The sequence below is a fragment of the Phragmites australis genome, chromosome 7 (assembly GCF_958298935.1).
Source record: "Phragmites australis chromosome 7, lpPhrAust1.1, whole genome shotgun sequence".
Lineage (NCBI taxonomy): Eukaryota > Viridiplantae > Streptophyta > Magnoliopsida > Poales > Poaceae > Phragmites > Phragmites australis.
In genome coordinates this window covers 36,701,548-36,727,104 of record NC_084927.1, presented here as the reverse complement: position 1 = coordinate 36,727,104, position 25,557 = coordinate 36,701,548, and the positions used below count along the sequence as shown (strand labels likewise).

Here is a 25,557-nt window from a genome sequence, read left to right as displayed (position 1 = left end):
GCGGCAAACCAGTGGCGGTGTACACGAGCATCTGGGACAGCAACGCGTGAGCCACGGGCGGCGGTCGCGTCAAGATGCAGGGCGCCATCTGCCGCGACGCCCGTCTGCAGCTTCACAGCCGGCCTGCAGAAGCTCAGGTGATTTCCATCCCGAATGTTGGCTGTCGTGATAGAGCCGTCATGATCAGCTTGATTCGCTGCTATACTTGGAAAATTCTTCTCTGGTGCCTGTACCACAGCACGACAAGCGTGACTGTGTCAATTGTGATTGTGCTGCATGCATTATCAGTTGAATTATTGACTTCATCATTTCTCCAGACTTATGTAGCGAATTGTACAGAACAACGCGAAACTGGTAAACATGAGCTAAAATTTACTCCGATCAAAGATAGCTTCCTCTATTTTTAAGCCATCGGCGACTATCTCACAGGGAAGGCCGGCCCCTGCCTTCCATTCCACCCCATCCCAGCTCGTCTCGTCACGAACACTGCCTATATGTCCCTCCCACACCTTGTCATGCAAATCTTTTTTGGCGAACGATTTGTTCGAATGCCGTGCGTGATCAGGACAGGATGACCCCGTCGTTGGCACCCTCCCCGCCGGCGCCGTTGCCGGCGCGTCTCGACATGCGCTCGCCGAGGGTGGCGCCACCCCCGTTGCCTCCGCCGCTGGCCGTGGACGTGGCCGTCATCGTGGGCGTCCTCACGGCCGTGCTCCTGGCCCTCTTCCTCGTCCTCATCTACGCCAAGCACTGCAAGCACCGCGGACCCGGCGGCGGCCGCGGCGTGCCTGGGCTCGGGTTCGCGTCGTCCTCGTGCGAGCGGTGCCGCTCCGGCCTGAGCAGCTCCGTGCTGGGCGCGCTCCCGGCCTTCCGGTTCGGCGACATGGGCGCCGCGGCGGCGGGCCACGCGACCGAGTGCGCGGTGTGCCTGGGCGCGTTCGACGCGGCCGAGCTGCTCCGCGTCCTGCCCGGGTGCCAGCACGCGTTCCACGCGGAGTGCGTCGACACGTGGCTGGTGGCGCACTCGACGTGCCCGGTCTGCCGCCGGCGCGTCGCCAAGGGGGACGTCTCCATCGCGCTCCCCGAGCTGGAGCTAACAACACGGCTGGACGCGCGCGACGACCCTGCGCCGGTCGCGGGGAGGGTCCACGGCCGGCACTCGGCCAGCGAGGCGGAGGTGCAGGTGGTGGTGCACCGGGCAAGTGACCAGCCGAGGGAACGGTGGTCGATGGACGGCTTGGTGGACCTGGTCGCGTATCTCGAGGCGGCGAGGCATCGGCGGGACCTGGTCTTTCTAGAGGAGAGCGCTCACGGATCACGAGACCACAGCAGCATCGCCGCAATGCATTCACCTGCTCCTCCTCCATCTTGCTCCTGCACAGGAACGAGCTTTTAGATAGCTCACGCTCGTTCATCGATCTCGTGCATGTACATAGTTGGCGACACGTTGGTAGGACACGATACGGTAATAGGGTAAACACTGGAAGATACATGTAATCTCGATGTGCCAATGTGGTGGTTTCGACCACTGATGGCTGAAGTTCCGATGCAGAAATTGCAAGTTTTTATGGCTGAAGATACACTGGAAGACCGCAAGTTTTTATGCGATCTTGCGATGGAACACGACGATCTATCCACGACCAAGCCTCCCAGTGCCGTACGAGCCCACGACCAAGCCTTCCAAGTTCCAACGGCCGCCGATCAGCGCGCCGCAAGTCCGCAACCACTCCCCGCCTTCCGCCATGGTCACCACCTCCCTCGCCTCTTCCTCCCACCAACACCGCCTCCTCCTCTTCCGCTCCCGTCCGCACCTTACCTCCACCTTCAGAGCCCCAAATCGAGGCCGCCCCCGCCCCTCCTGTGCTCGTCCGCCTCATCCTCCTCGCAGCCGGCCACCGGCGGCGAGGAGGACGAATCGGCGTGGCGGCGGCGGCTGTCGAAGCAATCCTCGTGGGAAGCGACGGATGTGGAGGGGGACGACTACCTCTACCGCCTCGGGAAGGAGGCTGACAACATGAACATCGCCGTCGGCGCCCGAGGCGGCGTCGTCGACGACCTCTTCGTCGGGAATTTTCTCGGAAAAGACTGTGAGTGCTCCAACACCCGATCGGCTCACTCCAGTTAAACGCCTTGATGTGAGCATCGTAACTGGTAAATTCAGATAGCTAAACGTGATATGAACATTGCTTGTTCAGTTCAGTTCAACAGTGTCCTAAATAAATTTGATCTATTTTTTATTTACCCAACACCCATCAAAAACGCATAAGCGGAAACATAAATTTTAGAGAGACAAAATGAGAAAAAAATTCTAAGATAATATGACTCTATGAATGGAATATGAACCAATCTCTGTTCATAACCATTTCATATATCTTTGAGCACAAAAACTTGAAAGTTGAACGAAGAACAGAGAAAAAGACAGTTACCGAAAGAAGTAACTCTCTAAATCGATGGTCCAGAGGTAATGAGATTCAAAACCCCCTCAAATACGAATATATGAACGTTTATGCCTCTAGCAACAAGTATAATAACTTTCTAAGGTTGAAAAATCGTAACTCAAAGGTAAAAACGAAAATCAATAAAAATTTCACAACCGGAAAAGAAAAACTTGCAAATTTACAAGGAAACCAATAGAGAGAGACTAGAAAAAGGGGATTCAAGCATATGCAAAACCATAAACTTCATTATAAAAAAGATCAGCTCTGTTTTAGACGGATTACAAGAATATTTCTATCATAAACTTTCACATATTACATAGGCTAAGTACTCATCTTCATCTACTCTAAAAATCTACCACTTAGCTCTCAAATGGGTGACACATGGGCTTAAGTGGCTGGTTTCCACTCTCCTATAGCCATACCCCTCTATTTATAGGTTTAGAAAATTTGACATCTAAGTTTTCTAGCTTGTTACTAAAATACCTCTCTCTTTTAGTACACTCATACCTATCATTGAGAGCATTTTGATCAATTTCTTGCTCTGTCCATCGAATGGTCACGACGCCTTCGCAACTTAGCTTCGCCTCGACATAAGCTTCACGATGTTGCCACATACTCATCCAATCATTCTACAGTTTTGAGGCCCAACCATGAAACACTATACACGCTTCTCAAAGTGTGACTCGTTACTCGCTTACACCTTAAGCGAGCGCTTTGATGTCGATACGTGTACTCTATCTTGCAATCCTGATTGCCAGCAAGTCTCTTCCGCTCTTGATCCCTCAAACCGCATTGTCACTTGCACCGGTATCTTTTTCGTTTGATTTTGTCAACACGCCATCTTCATCCTCTGTTTCATGCTTTGCTTGATCTCCACGTGTACAGCTAGGATCACCCTTGACTTCGCCTGACCTCCTTGATCGTCCGGCACCCAGCACCCGCTTAGCTCCGATCACCCGTCGTTCACCATCAAGTTGTATCCGTCACCTGCACAACATGAAACAAGTAAACATGTTTTTCTCACTCAAAAACTATCTCCAGGATAGCTCAAAACAAAAAGTCTCTCCCGCTCCTGATCTCTCGGACCGCCTTGTCACTTGCATCGGCATCCCTTTCATTTGACTTTGTCAACACACTATCTTCATCCTTCGTTTTATACTTTGCTTGACATCCACATGTACAATTAGGATCACCCTTGACTTCACCCGACCTCTTTAATCGTCTGACACCAAACACCTGCTTAGCCCCAATCACCCGTCGTTGACCGCCAAGTTGCATCTATTACCTGCACACTATGAAACAAGTAAACATGTTTCTCCTATTCTAAAACCATCTCTATGTTAGCTCAAAACAAAAATGCTCAAATAAAAGCACATCATGCAGAAATCATGAACATCGGATGCTCTGATGTGTTCACCCTCTAAACACCGAACCATTTAGTGAGTGTAGCTCTTTCTTCGCACTGAAAATTTACTCTCTGCAATAATTAGTCTGGTGATATACTTTGGTGTGCACACTGCCCAGCCCACCACAGGATAATCTTGTGCACAAAAGTCCCTCATGCACTAAAAAATTGCTCTCTGCAAGAAAAGGTATGGTGCACTCTCCGATGTTCACATAACTCATTACTAAACTGTCCGGTGAGTACAACTCACTAGAACTCAGTTTGGATCCTGCTCTACTGGAAATAGTTTGATGAACATAAGTAGCCATTATCGAACCATCCCATGCCTATTTCAAATTTTGCCACCAAACTGAAAACCTCCGGCGTCAGTATCAGCACCACACCGGATCCGGTGAAGCTAATTTCCTAGGCACCGGATAATCTAGTGAAAACAAATCACTTAGACTTAGAGAAAATCATTCCGATTCCATTCTCCTTCAACTCGAGTTAGTCATGTACAATAACAAATATCAACAAACACATGCTAACCAAGTCCAACTCAACTCAAGCATTATCAATGACCCATTACACATATCAACCAAGACACTTATTCACTTGTTTTCTCAATAAGTATTAGTGTATCCGTATCACGTAGCGGAGCAACACGGTGCCAAAGTGGTGCACCCTCTAGTTTCGGCTCTAGCTTTACCATGTTGATGAGTTCTCTCCTATTCTAAATTCTGAAGCACTTGTCGAATAAATTTTATTATGATATGATTGTTGTGGATCTCAAGGTTGTCTCTGCTCCTATCCATCTAAGCTTGCTATTGTTTATCCAACTCCTCGCTAAGAATTATATTGCTTCTAGGTTCCCATCTGGCTCAAGATCTCTAGCTTCGGCCCTATCTCTCTCTTTTTATGTAACCCTCCTAGTACTTATATAGTCGGATAGAGTAGTCATACTACACTTAAAAACTGCGGGTGTAATATTTTCATATTATATTACTTTCGAATATGTGAAAGACTCCTTTCCAATATATGCATAATTTCTTTATATAAAACGATGAACTACCTGAAATATCGGTGCATACCTTATTTACCCATGATAGTTGTGAAGCTTACCGTATTAGGTTAATAATACATATACTATAGATAACCATTCTTAGGATATACCATATTGATTATATATATAATTATTAATTCCTCATCAATATAGATATCTTATTTCATCTAAAATAAATATGAATATCTTATGTCATTGTATGCCATGCCCCTACGCATGTGTAGATTTACAATATATTTGGATTCCATAATCTTCTAGGAATTTAGCAGAAAATCCACATCTCACATGTGGTCTTGTGGCGTTTCCTTTCCTTCAAGATTTCTGTGAAATTATTTTTCGGTCTAATACTTATGAGAGATATAGATGCAGATTAAATCTGAATAAAGATATGGTTAACAAAGGCAAAACTATAATCCGGCCAAATAAAAAAAGGGCTTTCCACTTCCTTTGCTTGTGGGAGACCAACAAACTGGTTGATCCATCAGAAACGGCCATCATGAGATTGCTTAGCTTAATTAAGTTTGATGGAGGTAGAGACGATGAGTCATGGGCGTCGACGGGGCGTATTAGGAATAGGCGCCTGGCGCAGAGCCCGAGGCAACGTGGAGGGTGTCCAACACAGTTAGGTGGCATCCCCCGGGTACAGATAGGCTGCTCCTGCTCTCATTTCCTTTCCTCCCCGCTCTCTCTCCCTCTCTCTCTCTCTCTCTCGGGAAAGATACACAGCCGCCGTCGACGGCGATTGTCCGGCGCCGGGATGGAGTGGTGGCAGAAGGCGGTCGTCGTGCCGGTGAAGCGCACGTGGATCGTCCTCACCGCCCGGCTGCGCCGCAAGAAAGATGGTAAGATCATCATCATTCACACCCCAGCAGCTAAAGCTTTCCTGTTCATCAATGTTTTTTCCTGATCGGTTTATTGGCTTAATCAGTTTATTATCGAAATCGATATCTTTGCGGTTGATCTGGTTCGAGTTCCTGTCTAGTTTACCAGTGATCATAGGATTCCAGTAAGATTGCAATGTAGAAAAGCTCTCGAAGGATGTTAGTTTTGAATTTTTTTCCCCCCGTGACTGGCAACAAGTCAACAACCACCGGCGCGTTTCTTCATCCTTAAACACACGTCACGTCTAATTAAACTGATCATAAGTGCATGCATTAGAATAGTGAAGCGATGATGATATGTACATCATGAGGCATGCATGCGTGGCCGTTGTTTTCTTTCCGTGCAACAGGACAAGTAACTCAAGCTTCATGTAAGATCAGTACAAATGCATCCGTGCATGGAAGTTTGCAGCCTTTTTTTGTCGTGCACGAAAAAGTTTTTTTTTTTTCTTGTGTGGCATGTGGCTGCATATGGGGTGTCTTGCATCTCACTCTCGGTTCGATGATCCATACGACACACTACCGTAGCACTCATAGACTTTGTTTTCATCATCTTGTACCTGCGTGTGTATACTTCCATGCGTGATAACACTAGATTACCGTGTTAGTTGCATATGGCTTAATTATACAGTAACTTGGTTACACAAAACCTGCTGGCCACGAATTAATTGGCTTTCGTTCTTCGAAGGTTGGTCGCCTGGCCTTGCCCCGGCCTCTAGGGATAGAAAACCCTTCGTTTGCTTGCTCCAAGTGTGCGTTACGAATTCGAAGGTAGCTAAAACTGAACAAATTTCTCGGTAGTAAAAAGGTAATATATCGCGAGAAATAAAGAACTAGCTAGTTTGCCGGAACATATATACAGCACCAATTTTATTTCGAGGATAGCCAACGGGAGTGCTTTTCAAAAGAGTGTAGTTCAGCTGTGGGTAGGCCATGATGCACTGCTGCTGCAACATAAACCGACAGGCAGGCTCGTGTACTGGGCGGCAAGCCGGCAACTACCAGAATATATATCCCCACGTCTATAGATAGATAGATAGATAGATAGGAGTTGAGAAACTATACATAGTTTAGTTCGTAGTACTGTGCATGCATGATTGATGCTCTAAGCTTGAAGAAAAGTCACCAACCAGCTGCATGCCCCTACGCGCCAGGCGACACACTCTTTGGCCGGGCTCGCGCGCATGCACCGACGAAAACTCAATGCGTCATGCCTTTATATCTTCTGGAAGTGCCGCCGTGGCATGCAGCATTATAGTATACCTTTTGATTTAACCATGATTAATCCATGCACGGCGACAACGAAGAATTAGCGGTCTCTTTTCTTTTCTTTCTAGTAAGATCACAGCAATCTGGCAGCTAGCTGCGTCACCAAGTTTAATTTTGTGCTCATTGTGGGTACGTGGATACGTGCACCTGTCACGATTCTGTGTAGCCCGTACAGACATCAATCTAAGGCACTGTAGTTAACTAAGCAATTGGCTTCGAGCTCGGTCGAGTGATTGATTACTCTTACTGGTTGGGCAACGTCACACCCATGCACAATTTACTTCGTGGGTCACTTTCTCATGGGGAGGTGCGTGTCGCGTACGCTAAATTAACAGGCGCCAGGCACTCCGGTTGTTCTAGATAAGCAAAATAGATTAAATATGTACACTAAAACACAAGATGAACTGATAGGCTCATCCCCTTTCTCGTCTAGCCTCTGTCTTCTTGTCCCTCGTATCTCTCCTTCCCGTATGGGGGCTTCAAGCATGGGTGTGACGTTGCCCAACTTGTAAGACTAATCAATCGCTCGAACGATCTTAACTTTGAAGTATAGGCCTTGAATCGAATACCATTCGCTGCTTGTCTGTTAACCTGGAATTAGTTGGGATGAGTTCTCGGTTGGCAGCAGTGTGGGCGTCCGGTATGGATTTGTAGCCCCTGACGCGACTGAATCCGATCATCGCACCTGGACAGGGCAGAAAACCGACTGACATGTCTGAAACTCTGAATGCTTGGTGTGCCCCGTGAACGAGAGTGGCCAGCTCCGCTAGCTGATGCTACGAGGCCATGGCCAAGCAGAGGGCGGCGACCAAGACCAACACGTGCCGCAGCAGGCAGCGGCGTGATGGCATCTTTCAGACGGTTGCAGGAATGGACGCCAGAAGCATCAAATCAATCCATTTCCCTGTCACGTTCCACAAAAATAGGATTAGCTAGCATATATCGTAGGCCCGATCGGCTAATCTCTCAATAATTAAGGACTACAAAATATAATGATTTTTTAGAAAGAACAGTTGATTAATTGATTAAGGCTGAAACGGCTCTAAACACGAACCGATCAAATCCTGCAATCAATCGCTAAATCTTGGAACGTTATTTTTACTACTGTACCTTCGCATACCATGTCGCTTGTGCTGATGAGAATTGCCTATTTTCAGACAGGCGCAGCTTCCTTGTGAAGCTTCACGACGACATCCAGACGTGCGCGTACGAGGACGTGCAGGTGATGTGGGAGATGCTGCAAAGCTCGGAGACGGAGAGGATGGCGCGCGAGGCCTCGCCCAAGGGCGCCCGCGCGCTCGTCTGGACGCGCCGCCACCACAAGATGGACCCGCGCCGGCGCTGCAGCTGATTGAGAGCCGGGGCCCCGGCCTTTTGCAGCTTTGACCCGTGAGGAGAGAGTTTCTGCTGTACATACAGCTCTGTGCCTTCCTTTGCTAGATGTAAATATTTACAGTTTCAGCTTTCAAGAAAGAAGAGATCATACTAGTTTTCTACTTGCTCGTTCGGTATCATCAGAACCACCTGCGCATCAGGGCTGTGCCCCTCCGGATTTATTCCAGAGCCCCTCGCGCATGGAGCTACAGGAGGAACCAATCTCTGAAGGATGCGATCTTCGATGCTGCAGGTAGTGGTAGGGCTGTGAGTGCGTGGAGGGTGTGAGTGCGTGTGTGGGGTATGTGTTGTGTGAGTGCATCCACGAACTGATACTATAAGTCTATAACTATATCCAATCGAGAGGTGTAAAAAAAACCACCTGCGCCATGCCATCAAGCTCAGGCATATAGGCACTAGAAAACAACGAAATATATTCAGTTCAGGGTGACCGCTGACCGATCCCATCCCCAGTAGACACCTGTCCCAGCAAGCAGACGTAAATTTTTTTATCAATATAAATGATGAAAGGACCCAGAAAAAAAATGCTAGAAGTACATAAGCAATTATATTAGTGAGATCTAGTACAGAAAAATGTTGCTACTGGAAATTCAGACAGGCTGTCTGAATTTTGGTTCAAACTTGGATTGACAGCCTGACTGACGCACCACAGTGAGTATTCTCTGAGCAGCAGCTCTAAATCCGCTACAATTTCCACAGATTTTGCTCATATAGAAATATAGAAAGGAATATAACAGTGTTTACAGAACACCACGGACTCATAAAGGACTGTCAAGGTGACCCACATGTCCAATTACTGGTTTTGCACGCCAAAGAGATTAATGACTAGGTTTGCTGGTCATTTCATACCTTATTCCCTGCATCTGTCAATCAACTATAGGTAGCTGAAGACAGACATCAAATGCGCAGCAAAGTTTGCTCCATAGCTTCGAGGCGGACTGCAAGCTACCTGTCTGAAAAGAGAAAACTCAGACACCACTGAGAACTGAGAAGAGCAGTTTATGAGGACATTTCAAATTGTGTTTAAGGTTCCTCAAATATTGTTTTCCTCTTTACAAGTATCATGCAGAATGAAACTGTCGAGTATTTCACTATTATATATAGAGAGATGGAGTATACCGTGTGCATACTTAACAACTCCGAATATTATAAAACTAAATATGTGGTAGTTGAAACTACTAAAATCTAGAAGGTGTATACTAAAAATATCTCAATTGTTTACCAAACTTGAGAAGACAGATTTATCTTTTTATGCGACAAGAAAGACTATCGATTATGGATGGAAGGTGGTACATCATTCCTATTTAAGGCGGGGACACAGATCCCTAGGAGAGACTTTTTTTTTTGGCTACTCGAGGCAAGCATCAGGACCTTGACGTTGGAGGAACTCGATGACTTTAGCTCTAGATTAAATTAGATCGGATCTACTCCTTATAATAGGTTAGTCACATTATATATATTCAGGTGAATACATATACATAATCATCCACACAGGACGTAAAGTATTACTCCAACCGGAGGCCCGAACCTGTATACGTCGCATGTCTCTCGCTTCATATTCAATCTCTGATCCGCAAAGGTAACCCCGTTATTTTCAGGACACATTGTCAGGAACAAATCCTTGATAATTAGCGCGCCAGGTAGTGGTCTTCTTCCTTTGATGATCGACTATGTCTCAAATGCATATCAACACCGGATTCTCCGACGATGGCTTCTACGACTACTTTGGGTCAATAGTGATCACCCTCGAATCGCACTTAGTCGGGTCAGAGATCACGTTTGGAACTACTAATTTTTGCTGGGACCATCAAGGTGAACTGATTTGCACTGGTATTATTGAATCCAGACTATTGGACACATACCATGAGGTGGAACATCTCGAGTGGGATCCCAAGGAGCTCAATGTTCTCCCATGCATGAACATCGACAACAACGAGGGTGGAGACGATGACTCCACTGCCAACCATAGCAGCTGTATAGATCGATTCGTGTTCATAGCTAGAGGAGCTGATACCCCCATCTACTAACCCAATGGTGATAGATCCAAATACCATGGTAAACAATGGCACAAAAAGTCCCGAAGATCAAGCAGCGGTAGCCGCCCCTCATGGTACCTGCGTTGTTGGTGATAACGCTACTGGAAATATCTGCAGCTAGGGCCTTACGTGTCCTTAACACAACTCTCCAACGACGGACCGCAGGAAGTCAGATACCTTATGGTCTTCAACAACGACTTCCGGTGGGCACACCTCCGCCGCCAACATCAAGGGACGAGCTCCCCTAGAATATCAACCACGGAGCAGCATCATCTCGACCCCAATCAAGTCTGGGCAACGATGTTTTTAGCACTATAGATGCTAATATCCAGGGAGCCCATCTAATTCTCAAATCTCTTCCGGAGTTGGATCTGACGAATCCTTTAACCCCTATGGTTTATCAGGTTAGGACCTTACTCGATGCGGTCAAAATCCAAGCCAATCGAGCAAACAATCCCAGCAACTCTAGGCGCCCCAGCAGGCAAGGCGTTGACTCGAGGGGCCACAAACATGAGTATCCTCGAGTTAAGAGATCCCAGACGGAAAGCTCAGGTGATCGAGCCTGAGCACCACTTTACAGGCCAAATTGTAACTGCCATATCCATAAGCATAGGAACCAGGAAGACCTAAGGAATCGCATTCCTCATATTCGGTATGATGTACATACAATGATGATAATCGTCGTGAGGAATGCCGCGAGGATGACTGTCGTCATTATGATCACAGATCTCCAGGATGAGATGGTCGACGTGACACCCCTACTCGAAGGAACAGACGTGATAGTCCTCCCCTGCCTCCTCCTGAAGAATTCAATGGAGGTTTTGAAGCTTTCATACACGAGTTTCGGTCGATACGATGGCCTGAGATGTTCAAGGCGGGTCCAATCTAGAAGTATCTCATAAAGAGTTAGGTCTCTTTCAACCCTTATCCTCACCGAACGATCACAAAGATCGAGCTCAAGGCTTACTCAACTTTCCTCTTTCCTTGCGGAGGCAAGGATGACCTTCACAAACTTCCTAGGGCACTCCGCAAGTTTGGGTGCCCTCCAGGTGACGCATAATCGTCTAGGAGCTCCAAAAGTAATGAATGCGAATCGACGACTTGATGATGAACTCAAGTGCTCAAATGATGAATTTATGCTCACTAGCACTCGATCTTACTTTCCCAACCCAACTCTCAAATCCCTGCAAGATTTAATGCACTAGAGGAGTGTAAGGGCTCTAAAGAGGCTTTGAATGCTTTTATCTCGAGTTAGTTCAGCATCAAAAGGAGGGGGTGAGGGGGTATTTAAACTCAACCCCCCAAAACTAGCCATTACAGTACCTTTTGTACTGACCTGGAGTATCCAGGTTCAACTCAGAGACTCCGGGTTGGCACTTGAATGCGAAACTAAAAGCCACGGCTGGAACCCTAGTCAGAGAGTTCGGACAGAACACCAGATTCCTGAGTATCCGGATCATCCCGGACTCTGGATAAAACATTTTAACTTTAACCGAGCACCCTCTACCGGAGCTAAGTCCAGAGACTCCGCCAACCCGGAGTATCTGGGTCAACCCGAAACCTCTATGTTGGACTTCAACACCAAACCGAGCACCCCATTCCGGAGCTAAACTCGAAGACTCCGATAACCCAGAGTATCTAGATTAGTCTGGAATATCCAGGTACAGACAAAGGCTTAGAATTTCCTAGTGTTTGTGGGGTAACTTGTGTCACTTATCTTGGTCTAAATGGGTACCTTGAGCACTAAGACATCTTCAAGACAGTTTATACGTATCCCTCTTTATAGTATGGCACACCTATACTCAATTTCAAAAAAAAAATCTATTGAGTGACTACATTTCGTTTCTTTTTTCTTTTTGAGGGACGCTAACGCTTTTTAACACTTCAATGGGACTAAAATCTATTCATAACCTTAATAAACTCATTAGTCCCTTAATCGTTTATCCTCAATTATTCAAAACTCACATAGAGGGTCTAGATGCACTTTCAGATTTCTGTCATAAGATCAAGGAGAAAGGTCAAGTTCTTGAGTAGAATAAAAAAAATGGTGGATGAGTTCGAAAGGCGAAATTGCAAAGGAGACAACGGGGATAAGATAATGGAGCTCTACCCTTAAATAACTAAATAGGTCTTGCCTTGAGGTGAGACTCGGAAATCGTTTCAGCTTCAGATAAAAATTGTGGTGCTTCGTTCGGTGTGAAAGATAGGATGATGGCATCGTGCGAATCTCTGCACGCCCGTCTGATCGCATTTAATGCGCATATACCCATTGTTTCAAATTTTGGAGATCTTTTTAATTCTACTAAGAGACGGATATTGAGAAGTTGATATTACTGACCCTTATCGAGTCTCGAGTGCGGATAACAACATGACGCTCTACTAAAAGTGTTTTCACTCAATACTCGAAAGAGAGCCTCTTCTTATTTGATTCTTTCAATTGTAAGTTAGATCTATCTTATCGACTAGGCTTAGGCTTGGGGTACTTGAGTAAGCGCTTGCAGAGATCCTTCCTGCTGAATAGAGTTAAGGGGATACTGTCGAATATCTAACTATAGGGTATATACGTATATAGAATATACCATATAGAGATGGGATATATCTTGTGCATACTTAACAACTCCGGATATTACAAAATCGAATCTGCGGTATCTGAAACTCCCAAAATTTAAAAGGTGTACACTAAGAAAGCCTCGATTGTTTACTCAACTCGAGAAGACTAGTATCCATAATAGATTTATCTACTTGAGTGAAGAAAAAAAAGACTCCCTATCGATTATGGATAGATAGAAGGTGGTACATCATCCCTATATAAGGCGGGGACCTATATCCCCTAGGAGAGACTCTTTTTTCCAACCACTCGAGATAAGCATCAGGACCTTGACGCAGGAGAAACTCAGTGACTTTAACTCTATGTTAGATTAGATCTTATCTACTCCTTGTAATAGGTTAGCCACATTGTCTATACTCAAGTAAATCCATATACATAATCATCTACATATGACGTAGGGTATTACTCTAACCGAAAACTCAAACCTATATACATCGCGTATGCCTCGCTTCATGTTCGAAATCTGATCCACGAAGGTAACCCTGTTATTTTTCGGATATAGTCAGGAATAAATCCTCGACAGAAACACACAAGATTAAAAACAAATCTTTTTATAAAGTGTAAATTTCACAAGCCTATAACTCCTTTGTACCTTTATAACACAAAACTACAACTTCTAAAATCTATTTTATAAAACTACAATTATTCGTGCCTTTAATAACGTAAAAGTATAACTTTTTAGTTTGATCTCACCCGTTAGTCATACATGTGCTATATGGTCTAATCCTACCTGTCAATCACACATGTGCTGAAAAGATGTAGCTTCTTGTTACCGAGAATCAAAGTAGTTATAGTTCTATGTTATAATAGTATAAATAATTATAGTTTTGTAAAATTTACTCTTTCGGAAATAGGATCTTCCAGGTAAACAAAGCCAGAATGTCCCAGGCTCCAATATTTCGCAAAAGAGTCTTACACATCATATTAAAACACCAGCAGAAAAGGTTGTGCATTAGCAGATACAAAGCATCAAAGGTTTCCACTATTATCTTGTTGAACTTGGATGTTTGGACTACCGGTTAGCCTCTTCACAGTACAGGCTTGGAATACACAGAGCTTCAGAGTTCAGACAGTTGATGTAGTAACGCAGTCATCATCCAGTGTCCTTCCCTACTTTTGATAGAGCACAAGTTCAGATACAACATACTTGCAGAGTTGCAGTGCGTAACTATGAACACAGAACATTCTTCCCTCAGCCTTATAATACCACCAGACATCTTCTATCCTTTCCAAACGAAAATATGGAAATCGCTCAAAAAAACTGAAATGGTAAATAAAAGTTCGATAAAAAGAAAGCATCAAGTATCACGATTTTCAAAAGGGCATCCATTTGTTTCAGACGACAAGTGAAGATCAGAAGCACAGCTTGATCATGAATCTCTCATTTTTATCTGGAGTTTATACACAAAAAGATGTATAGGGCACCAACCAAATCCCGAAGACAGACATGTGCACATACGGGGAGAAAGGTAAAAGATTAGAGATCTAAAATATCACTTTCAAAACACAGTTACAAAAAGAATTAAATAAACATTCAAGAGCCCTGAAATTAGTACTGAAGATACCTAGAAAATTTTGCAATCAATAATGTACATCCTGACCTAGAAACTTACAGAACATTTTCCTATAAGTTACAAGACAGCACTTGCAGTTTGCTGTCCATAGTCTCCTTTATGCCAGATGTTACATAGAAGTTGGGACTTTTTGGATGTAACACTATCCACCTCGTAAATGCTAATGAGGCCTAAGCTGGACAGAAGATGTTTTCCTTTATTTGGGCATCATTTATCAGGAAAAAAAGAATGGTTTTCTTTCACTACAAACCTGACACCTGAATGTTAAAGCAGAATTCTGCCATGATCCCAAATGTGCATCTTCTGTGATGTGCCTGCATTATTGCCACTTCCAGCTCAAATGTACATCGGAGGGGCACCAAGAGGCACATTGGTACAAAACTTCATGTGAAGTAGAAAGCGCAATCTGTTAGTCATTTTCCTCCGAAGAACATAGACATATCTTCTCGAGAAGGACTGACCAGTCCTCCCCAAGCTGTTGAGGGTTTAGCTGCATAGCTACCTTGAAATCATTGACAGAGATCAAGTGGTTACTTCTGATCTCATTTGTGGCTCCCGATGGTCTGCTGCCTGAATACATGTGAACATGGTTCGGCAACCGGACACCGTTAATCTGCTTTCCATAAGCTTGCTGCTTGTATGGTGTCCCTTTCCTTGCATCCCTCTGAAAACTAGCTCCTATTAACTCAACAGACGACCTAATCAGGTTCTTCAAGTACATGTCCAGACCATTATTCAGAAGCTCGGCACAATCCATTGTGACACCCGCTAAGCCCAGTGTTTCTGCTGTTTTCTCCATCCGCCTATGCAGCACCTCAGTGTTGAACAGGCCACCATGCTCAAGGCAGCTGTTAAAGCGATCGTCACCTGCACTCATTGGTGGTGGTGGCAATTTCCTTGCCCCACCCACACTTGCTGAACAAAAAGGAATTCCAAGTGGAGCCTGTACAGGACTTTGCAACATTCCCACAGAACAATCTGTACCACTGCACATACTTCTTCTCTGCAAGAGCATATTATCAGGTGGCAACTTCTCCACATGGGGGCGCTTTGGCAATGGCTCTGCAGGTTCACATTGTTGAAAATGCACCGATCTCTTCAACTCAAGTGAGCTTAGAGTACCATTCTCTGGAGCTGCGGAAACACCATGAGAAACCTGGGTGTAATTGACAGCAGCCTCCACCCTACTGTTTGGACCCATGTTATTCATCCGGTCTTTCAAAGGACGAATTTGCGCTGTGCCCATGGGCCTTGATCCCTGAACCTGTAACAACCTGACATCCCCATTGCAAGTATTGAACACTTCAGCAGCCTGAGAAACCTTCTTTGCCGATGCTACCAGAGGCCTCCCCACATCTATTGGTGGAGGTGGACACTTTGCCTGGTAGGCATTGTAAAGAATTGAACGGATTAGCTGGTTGTGGAGCTGGAGGTTCTCCCGCCCCAGGGTCTGCAGGCACAGATTGTCAAAGTCTGGCTTGCTGAGCCTCTGCGACAAGTAGCCATTCAAGTAACCAAAGTACCGCTGCGAACGGTCTGGACCAAGTCGCTTCTCCATCTGAGCCTTCAGCCCCCTGAGATCAATACGGCCATTCTGTTGCTGCTGCTGCTGCAGTTGGGGCGCTGGTGGCTGCTGCCGCTGCTGCGGTGCAACCACTGGCCAGGCCTCATCCCTTACCGTTTCCATTCAATTACCACCACAGCGAACCCCGATATCGTATTCGGGGTAGAGAAACCAAAAATCGGGGATAGCACACCGTACCCAGCTCGGATCAAACCATTAGGGCTTGCGCCGCTTCCTGCAGAGCGTGAGCCCGTAACCCAATTCCCAGCTCGCCGGCCATGGAGGGGATCTCATCTCCACAGGCGCCGCACCAATCGCCACGAAATAAAGAAGCCGCCCCGGGTGCGGTGCAGCAAGCCCGAATCAAGCATAGAGTCCGGGGCTTGGCGAGCCAATTGTATTACCCGCCCAAACCCTAGAGCAATGGAGGCGTGATCCCGACCCCGTCGAGCTCGCACCGACTGGATCTCCGGCGAGGGTGACAACGTACCTGGACGAACCGAATCGAATCCGAGAAACAGCAGGAATTGAGCTGACCTCCGGGGGGAGCAATTGGGATTGGCGGCGGAAACGGGTCGGGGACCAGCCGAGGAAGAATTGCGCCCCCACTGCTCACCGGCCGGCGGACTCTCGCGGAGGGCTGCTCCGCAGCGTTGCTCGGGCGCGCGGCGAGGCTGCTGCTGCTGCTTCGTGGTTGGGATGGGCTCGCTCGTGTTTGCTTCGCTCCTTGCTTCTTCGTGTTCGTCTTGGCTTGGGCTCTCTCTCTCTTTTCTTTTTTTCTTCTTATGTTTTTTTTTTTTTTTTTTGTTTCTTCTTCGAGGTTTTTTTTTTTCGGCCGTTGAATTGGATTTGATCGCGCAGGGGAGCCGAAAAGAGAAGGAAAGGATGGGGCACTGCTCGGCGTCAGCGAAGAAGCCTTTTGCTTCCCGGTCTGTTTGCCATGTGTCATCTGCTTGTGAAGTTATGATTATTTGGTGATTTGGAGTCTGATTGCAGTATGATCATGAGACCAAAGCTTGATTTTCCTGTTCAAGGGTGGTAATGGGTTAGGTTGGGTCTAGATCCATGGGTTTTGGACCCGATGGGAGCAGGACAGGGGCGGGAGTGGGTCGGACCCAGGTCAGAGCAGATTCAGCATCCGTTACTCCGTCAATTGCCACCATGGGCTATGTCGCCCTCCCACCTGCAGTACGTCGTCGCTGCCTCGCCTGTGTGGCTCCACCGCTGTCGCATCTGCTCTCCCTCAGTCCGTCGTTGCCTTGCCTGTGTCGCCCTCCCGCAATACGTCGTGGCGGTTAAGTCTCAAATCCCCGACGGGGCCGGGTCGGGTTTAAGATCTCGGGTTTCAGATCAGGTGCATTCTCGCTCTACCCGGCTCTAACCGAACACATTGCCACCCATATCCTATTCCATTCATTCGAGAACTTATGAGCATTCGAGAATAGGATTTTGAATTTGTTTTGGTTATCCTTTGTTTGGTAGGATTTGCCCTTTTTTTATATAATAGGCATGCCCTCTTCCGGTATGTTAAAAAAAGCTAGAAACCACTTTTGTCAAGGGTTTTAGGCTCTTTTAACTAATTACTCCATGATATTTAGGATAGGAAAGGAGGCCGGTTCATTGGTTGCTTCCTAAGAAAAGCAATTGGTTTGCAGAGGGCCAACACAATTAACTACCAAGGGTTGAGTAGCTTGAATTATGCTTTTGTCTCTTTCAAAAGAGGTACCTCAAACTATCCGATAAGCAAGGAAGCTGCATAGGTTATCTCGATAGTATTAATTGCAATTAGGGTTTAAGTAACAAGAAAGTTTTCAACTACGTCGCTCTGCAACTCCCCCCTCCACACTTGACATGTGTTAGGCAACACCTGGAGCTTTAGGTTTCGCCCGGCCGTGAACTGGGGACACAGCATCCATCGCCTTGGACTGGTGCTCTCAATTGATTCATGAAATGACCTACCCTGCCCCCCTCCTTCCAGCTGAATACCTGAGCCTCGTTTAAATTGAGTTTAACTTCATGTGGGAACTCCACACCGTTGCTTCCTATAGAAGAAGAACAGTCAGTCTTAAGCGTATCAATTGAGGCCACCTCGCATTGGAGAAAAGAAATGAAGAACATATAGTTCAACAAAATGTGTTCGAATTCAAAATAATAAAAAAACTTGCCTAAACTTCCTCATTATTTCTGTCCTCTTTAACTATCAGTTCATCTCGCAAACCACTGGACTCGAATTGTGTGAACCTGATGGGAACGTAGCTTAGTGAATCCTCACCATGATGTCAATATTGCATATCAATCCAACAATATCTACCAGGACTCTCCATCCAAAAATATACGACCGTTCAATCTAATCATCTGCCAAAACTGTCCACCCTTGAGTGCACTGCAAACAGAACGGACTAAATCCCTCACAAATCTGGTGCCTTAGCGCATCAATGCCTACCCAAATGATTTTTTTACTGTTACTCCCTTCAGTCGAAACTGATTACATCTGTGCAGTCAAACAGTTGCAGTTTTGAATACAAGATATCTCATAATTATTATTTTACTAGATACTGTTGCATGATCCATCATTGATGACAACCTTGAAGGGACCCGAAAACACCAATCCTTGATTCATAGACCAGCCCGATTCGGAAGACCAAACAAGCAACACCTCATCAGTCCGTAACACGAGACTGCCATGGAGCACCAGAATCAAGACGATCTTATACTTACATTATTAAGGAGCAAGGGTCCAATAGGGGCTAGATAATCATGGGAAGTAAAATGCCCATGTAATAAGTTTTTGTGCTGCAACCACAAGCAGCTACGCAGCCACAGCATTAGAATGTTTACACAATGTGTGTTCATTTCCGCATCATCTCCGTTTTCTAGGTCCACTATAGAACTTACACATCTGAATATAAAAAGAATGGATCAAAGAAAGATGGAATTTTTCTTTTATTTTACAACACATGGAAGATGTTTCTGCCTCAAACATCCCTGTACAGGATATGAACACTGACTTGTCCCTTATGTCATGTGGACCCCAAAAAAGAAACCAATTTTGATATTCCTCATTTCGGATATGCATTCCCAATAGAAAGCAACAAAGATTTGAATAGAATGGAAACGTGCTGGCATTCCTTGTTGCCAGTGTCCCTTATGCATATGATATAATTGATGGTCTACCTGCAATGTTGGAAACATATCAGTGTGAATCCAACACAAGAATTAAGAGTCACAGAAAATATCTATCGCTCTAAACAACTGAAACTACAATGTGCACATTAGCCAGTCTTCCTCAATGTGGTTGCCATTTTAACTGTAAATTATGATGATTTCCTATTACTCTCCACTGAAATCATTATTCTGGTACTTCCAAGGGGTAATACATAAGAGACAAGTCACTCTGTTCACTCTGTATAATGCCAAGTATCCTTCTTTAATGACCTCATGATCTGTCATGATTCTGGGCAATGTATTCCATATGCTGATCAACGAGTATGAACACTTGGGTTGCTCCAGAGATAAGTATGTCAAACACATGTTCTGGCACAACAGATCACGTACAAACTTAAGCACTTATACAAAATAGAATGCGTACATGCACAAGAAAATGTATATGGCTGACTATACTTTTAAAAGAAACAACTCCAATAGAATACAATAGAATATGAATTGGCCATAGTACTATGTTTGATTTGTGTTTGGCTACGATCACAGCCTTTATGCAGGGCATATTACTACTAGAAATGTTACCTGCACAGAAATACAGTACAGACTAGCTGAATGAATTCTTGCTATGTTTGATTTGTATTTGGCTACGATCACAGTCTTTATGCAGGGCATATTACTACTAGAAATGTTACCTGCACAGAAATACAGTACAGACTAGCTGAATGAATCCTCTGGGACACTTGATTCCTGAATCACACGGACAGGGTCTAGCTGACCACTGTAATAACTAGATGGCACAGCAGAAAGTTCCAACTTTCCAGTCCACTCCTCACTAGGCTTCAGAGTAATATGCTTTTCTATGGCAGCTGCCTCCACACATACCATGCGTTTATATTCATCATCCCCAAAATCTGACATAGCCTTAGCCTTTTTGTCCCAGGGGTTCCAAACAACTGTATCAAAGAATGTACAAAACCTCATCAACTTCATTCTTGGATGATTTCAGTGACAATAATCATTTGCAGTAGTAAGCAAAGAAAAGATCAGCAATCACAGGACCAGCATCAGGAAGGCCTGCTTTCCTCACAACGAATGTTCTTTTCTTCTCATGGTCAATAATGGCAATTTTTGACGGCGTGCCCAGATATATTCTGTCCAGCTGTAAAAAAATACATATGCTTTCTTGAGTAATAATGCAAAGGAAAGTGGATAAAGGTATATAAGTAAAAAGACATTGCTAACGCACTTCAGATTCAAAAACAATCGCATCGCCTTGTTCAGTGAAGCGGGCTCTATCTTGTAAGTTGTCTAGGTAATCCAGAGTTTCCAGGCCTTCTACTCGGACCTCACTGAAATATTAGCATGGAGACATGCAGAGAAGAAAATGCTTCTATATAAACACCGTAAAGGAGATAAGAGTTGGAACAATTGTAGTGATTTAATATCAGTGTTGGGTCAAACAAATTTAGATTGGGGATAAACATGTTGCTACCAGATTACTTCTGAAACTATGCTGACAGATTGAATATTTCAAAGATGATGGCCATGATCAAGAGTTGAACAAACATACCTGATATCAGAGATCGAAAAGTACGTGTGGTATGCAAAGGTAAAAGAGAACGACTTTCCATCTGCATTAGTATTTCTTATACGTGAAGTTAGCATCAGATCACCACCAGGACCAAGTGCAACCCTCAGACGGTATTCAAAACTGCAATATAAGGATTTGCTCTTACTGATACAAGTGAACATAGAGGCGGCTATGCTTGCCTTCTATTGCAACAACAAAGAAATATAACAAAAATAAGCATTCCAGATTTCCTACGATAGCATTAAATCACTATCAGCATGTAATGATGCGCTCACCTATGAGGCCAGATCTTCAAATCCTCTTCAGTGGATTTAAGGATTAAGTCAACATAAGCCCTATTGGAGGTTGGTACTGGAAATGGCGGTGGATCAGCATCAATGCTCCAGGATCTATTCCTTGCAAATCCATGTTGTTCCAGATTTCCAAAGTTGGAAAACTACATCGGAAGTACTAAGAAAATTAAAATTCACAAGGCAAAAGATATTAGAGAAGCAAAAAGGTGGTGGAAGGACAATAGCATACCTGTGGAAAGCAGATTGGTATTCCTCCACGTATAGGTTTTGGAGGTTTGAAAATAGCCTGATAGAACAGCGATAGCAGCAACCAATGTTAGGAAATCAAGAGCAAGATGCAATTAATACTCTAGTGATATTCAGGTTCACGTGTTATTCCATGCAACACAAAAGAGCAGCAGAGAAGTGTCAGAACATTCACATTATTATGACAACATATGAGCAAATGATAACAAAGAGGTACAAGGTGTATGAGAAAGACTACAGTGAACATTGATGTAGAGATTGTTTGACTTACTGAATTCAACAATCAACCATAACACAAGATAAAACTTGTTGCTGCAGAAATTAACTCCCCCCTAGTATTGACCTCATAAAAGTGGCAGACTACCTTTCACAATAGGTATGTGATTGTTAGTGTGTATGCAATGGTCCTTAAGTCATTACAGGGTAAATACCATACTGAGGTTGCACAGACAGAACAGCTGAAGAGCAAGAACTTTAGGAGAAGGACACAGACTATAGACTGGATGAAATAAAGCCAGGGCATTTACAGTCATGCCGAGGATCATACCCTAATTCTAACGGTTCAACCAATCCAATCAAACAAACAAGTGCTCACTGTAATTTACACACTGCTGAAAGATTTTAAGCCGTTTGCACGTATTCATACTAAAGAGAAAAAAATAATAGCACCTTATTGCTAACAAAAAGCAACTCCTCTCCATGCTCATCTTTCCATGATGTCACATGCCCACCATACAGGTACACCTAAAAGCAATGAAATGCATGATAATTAAATGACCATATGTTTGTAATAAGTTACAGGCAAAAAAAAACACAACATAAAATAGCTCTTAAAAGGAGATCAAAATAGCATAAAGGAAAAAGAAAACGATGCAAATAATTGCACATGCAATTTCTAATAAATGTATTGTTCTGTTTCAGTGCCGTTCTTTTCCTATATGCATCCACTGGAAACCATGTTGCTAATTATTTGACAAATGATAGTGTCCATTGTAACAGCTTTCTTGATAGCGCAAAATTCAAAAATGAGTACAATATAATTTTCCTATATGCATCCACTGGAAACCATGTAGCTAATTATTCGACGAATAATTTTCTTGTTAATATAATTTATAAAGTTATTATAGCAACTTAGTGATGAGTTTCTAATAGCAAGACCTTCTGCAACAGCATGTCAGTCTGTGGTTACTTAACCTCAAATACCTTGTTATTCATTTGACTCGCCAAAGATGCAACAGTTGTGCTCGTTAGTTAATTTCAAGTCAAGAAGATCGACGAGATGGTGCGACTAAAAGCATGTTTAGGTAGATTCTGTAATGACAAGATTAGTGCACTGTGCAAGTACAATAAAGGCATGGCAAGATTAAAGGTTAGTGCTTCAGCGAGACTGGGCGCCTGGGCCAACAACCCAAAAAGGTAACTTGGACCAACATCACAGACAGATAGTGCACTGTGCACAAGCTTGTCCACTCTCCAACAGCTCAAATTATCTTATGGCATTCTCATCAATGATCTACCGGTGTTGACTTCATGATTCTCTATACTTAAGCAGAAAGTGCATCATGGCAGAGCAGCAGCCCAAATGAACACCCCACTATTCATCAATCATCATCAATGCCATGGTAAAGACTAAAGTAAACAACAAGACGTAGATTGAATGAAGCTCCACGAGGAGTTATTGATGTGTGATAATAAGGCTCCGCAAAGTAGGCCTTTACACAAACAGTTAAGTTGTTCTTTGGTATCCCAAATTCCAACTATAAGTGGCTGTGTCCATAGTATTTTTTTCTTTTTGCCTCTGATCCACCCCATACTATTCACTAAGCCACTTGGGGAACTTGTTCACATATTTGAGCAATTAGGAGCAAGGAAATGTCAAATTCAAGAAGGAATGAATGCGGGTTGTAAAGAGCAATCCCAACAGGATTGGTCCATTAGGATTTAGTAGAAAACAGAAAGAAAATTATCACAAGATCACAAGCAACAAGATATGAAACAACTGGACATTCTAAATAGATAATAGATTGAAGCATGGGTAAGCCAACTGCAAAACAAAGCGATATTCTCAGGTAAATGTCCCACCTGTAGTATTGCAAGGCTGTCTTTAGTGGAATGCACTAGAAATAGCTGCACTGTAAGCCAGTCTATGCATATGAACCTAAATCCCAAAAGCATGAGATTTCAAATGGTGTGGAAATATTGATCGAATCATCAACCAAACTCTCTGTCAATGTAACGAACCACTCCTATTAATCCTAGCATGCAAAAGGATAGTCTTTAGGATGGCTGGCCACATGAATTTCTAACCGTTCACCATGGCACGACATATATTTACGTTCCTCCAATACAAAAGTGCATAATATGCCAACCTTGACATTATTCCACAGTTGTATCGGTTAGCCAAACAAAGAACCCTCTTGGTGAGCTCCCTTTCATCCTTTACAGAGCTTACCTAATCCAATCATCAACAAACCCAGGTCTGTTGTGTACCCAGTTCCCACAGTTAGACCAGCAGAACAAAATCTTGGGTTGTGAGCAACCGGAGGCATTCTATAGCGATGATGGGTAATGGTGGTCAGAAGCGCGGCTTAGCTCCAGTCAAAAATACTCCATGCTATTCAGAAAATTTCAGAGTCCTTGGCTTCTTCTCGAGTACAAGGAATTCTGCAAAATGGTTCTATTAGCGTATCAAAGCTCCGTGTTCAGGAATTACAGAAACACCATGATTGATCACAATAGCTAGTTCTTCTCGTATTGTGTTAATTTTGGATCACCATTCTTCAGTAACGACTTCTGAGAAGGCAAAGAATCAAAACTGAATACATGGGACAGACTCCGACCGGGATCAGAACAATGGTCTGCTACACCGAGTCACTTCGAAACGAGCCACCCGTACTTCCCGTGACGAATGAATCTGATCTCGCATAGGAAATCCGCTGCACGAGTACTACTACCACCAACCAGCTTAAGGAGCACGGCTACGTGACGGGAAAAGCAACTGCATCCAACTCTGCTCTGTAACACATACCACCATGGCAAGTGCCACGGATCGGCGCCGGGATCTGGCCGCCAGAACACTCAACAGGCGGAACTAGCTGATCGAGAAGAGACAGGGAGAGGGGGGGGGGGGTTACAGCATTCTACCTCGGCGGAGCTGCCCCGGACCTCGCGGAGGACGACCTTGTCGAGGCCGTTCACGCCCTTGCAGTGCTCCACGGGCGCCAGCTGCGCTTTCTCCTCGGCGGCTGGCAACGGCGACGACGCGGAGGCCGACATTTCCGTGCGCGAACAGTAGCGAGCAGTGGAGAGAGAGAGAGAGAGAGAGATCTCCTTAATTGGGGAATTTCCGCACAGCGCCCGGTCACTCTGGGGACTTAAATAATTAATTAATCTCGAGATGCTTTTTTGGGTCGCGGTCTGTTGCAAATTTTCTGTATAAGTTAAAAAAATGGCCGGCAGGAATCCTAAAATGACATGCATAGTATATTTTGAATCGGATGGAGTGCTCTAGGAATACACATGGAGATTAAAAAAAAACACTCGCTGGTATCTGGAGGATGGAACTGCAGAATCGACTATTCACTAATAAATCAATCAGAATGGGTGAATGATTGTGTAAGCTAAAATCAAATTTTAATAATTAACAATTCACCTTAATGGGTGAATGATTGCAGGCACGTTAGTAAAAATAATGCAGATCTCAATCTGCAGCTCCGATCAACCTGGAATTTTGATAGAGCCAACTAATACAATTTTGCAATGTTTCTAACAAAAATTAAGTCAATCGGATATGTAAATCAATAGTTATAACTTTCACAAGCAGACTATATCAAATTATGATGAAAATTGATCAAGTCCTCATTTGTGATTAAGCAAAAACTACACGAAAATAACCAATGAAATTTTTCAGGTCAATCACTTAATACCCTATCAAAGTTTTGGATAGATTAAACTCAAGTAAAACTCATTGAAACACAAAATTAAGCAAAAACTACACAAAAATAACCAATGAAAATTTTCAGGTCAATCACTTAATACCCTATCAAAGTTTTG

The 25,557-nt window shown here is 44.3% G+C and overlaps 4 protein-coding genes and 1 long non-coding RNA gene across 6 annotated transcripts; 2 read left to right on the top strand and 3 right to left on the bottom strand.

Moving 5' to 3' along the window:
• The first annotated feature begins 397 nt into the window (after positions 1-397).
• On the top strand, positions 398-1,396 carry LOC133925156 (RING-H2 finger protein ATL43-like). The gene has a single exon (XM_062371007.1). It carries the CDS (start codon positions 572-574, stop codon positions 1,394-1,396), a length of 825 nt encoding a protein of 274 aa, XP_062226991.1. The 5' UTR covers positions 398-571.
• Positions 1,397-5,562: 4,166 nt separating this feature from the next.
• Positions 5,563-8,392, top strand: LOC133925150 (uncharacterized). The gene is made up of 2 exons (XM_062371005.1): positions 5,563-5,727; positions 8,193-8,392. The coding sequence occupies exons 1-2, from the start codon at positions 5,643-5,645 to the stop codon at positions 8,384-8,386; spliced, it is 279 nt and encodes a 92-aa protein (XP_062226989.1). The 5' UTR covers positions 5,563-5,642; the 3' UTR covers positions 8,387-8,392.
• Positions 6,608-8,286, bottom strand: LOC133925154 (uncharacterized). The gene is made up of 2 exons (XR_009910907.1): positions 8,146-8,286; positions 6,608-7,939 (listed from the first exon to the last, which is right to left on the bottom strand). It is a non-coding gene; the product is annotated as an uncharacterized LOC133925154 (long non-coding RNA).
• Positions 8,393-14,630: 6,238 nt separating the features above from the next.
• On the bottom strand, positions 14,631-17,036 carry LOC133925148 (uncharacterized). Its single transcript, XM_062371003.1, has one exon. It carries the CDS (start codon positions 16,333-16,335, stop codon positions 15,058-15,060), a length of 1,278 nt encoding a protein of 425 aa, XP_062226987.1. The 5' UTR covers positions 16,336-17,036; the 3' UTR covers positions 14,631-15,057.
• A 1,922-nt stretch (positions 17,037-18,958) lies between these two features.
• LOC133925149 (putative glucose-6-phosphate 1-epimerase) lies at positions 18,959-24,860 on the bottom strand. Of its 2 annotated transcripts, none has more exons than XR_009910906.1 (9): positions 24,649-24,860; positions 22,174-22,248; positions 21,488-21,544; positions 21,241-21,401; positions 20,945-21,085; positions 20,621-20,723; positions 20,434-20,533; positions 19,957-20,327; positions 18,959-19,386 (listed from the first exon to the last, which is right to left on the bottom strand). XR_009910906.1 is itself a non-coding variant. In XM_062371004.1 (9 exons), exons 1-8 carry the CDS (start codon positions 24,778-24,780, stop codon positions 20,089-20,091), a joined length of 1,008 nt encoding a protein of 335 aa, XP_062226988.1. In that variant the 5' UTR covers positions 24,781-24,859; the 3' UTR covers positions 18,959-19,386; positions 20,067-20,088. The 2 variants fall into 2 exon arrangements, 1 of the variants encoding a protein (XP_062226988.1); XM_062371004.1 differs by having other exon boundaries at positions 20,067-20,327; positions 24,649-24,859.
• Between the last annotated feature and the right edge of the window lie 697 nt (positions 24,861-25,557).

Coding starts and splice junctions, on each gene's coding strand:
- LOC133925149 (XM_062371004.1), bottom strand. CDS start 24,780: ATGTCGGCCTCCGCGTCGTCGCCGTTGCCAGCCGCCGAGGAGAAAGCG. Junction 21,402..21,487: donor TACCAATCTGCTTTCCACAG/GTATGCTATTGT, acceptor CTTCCGATGTAG/TTTTCCAACTTTGGAAATCT. Junction 21,086..21,240: donor TTGAAGATCTGGCCTCATAG/GTGAGCGCATCA, acceptor CTTATATTGCAG/TTTTGAATACCGTCTGAGGG.
- LOC133925150 (XM_062371005.1), top strand. CDS start 5,643: ATGGAGTGGTGGCAGAAGGCGGTCGTCGTGCCGGTGAAGCGCACGTGG. Junction 5,728..8,192: donor GCTGCGCCGCAAGAAAGATG/GTAAGATCATCA, acceptor GCCTATTTTCAG/ACAGGCGCAGCTTCCTTGTG.
- LOC133925156 (XM_062371007.1), top strand. CDS start 572: ATGACCCCGTCGTTGGCACCCTCCCCGCCGGCGCCGTTGCCGGCGCGT.
- LOC133925148 (XM_062371003.1), bottom strand. CDS start 16,335: ATGGAAACGGTAAGGGATGAGGCCTGGCCAGTGGTTGCACCGCAGCAG.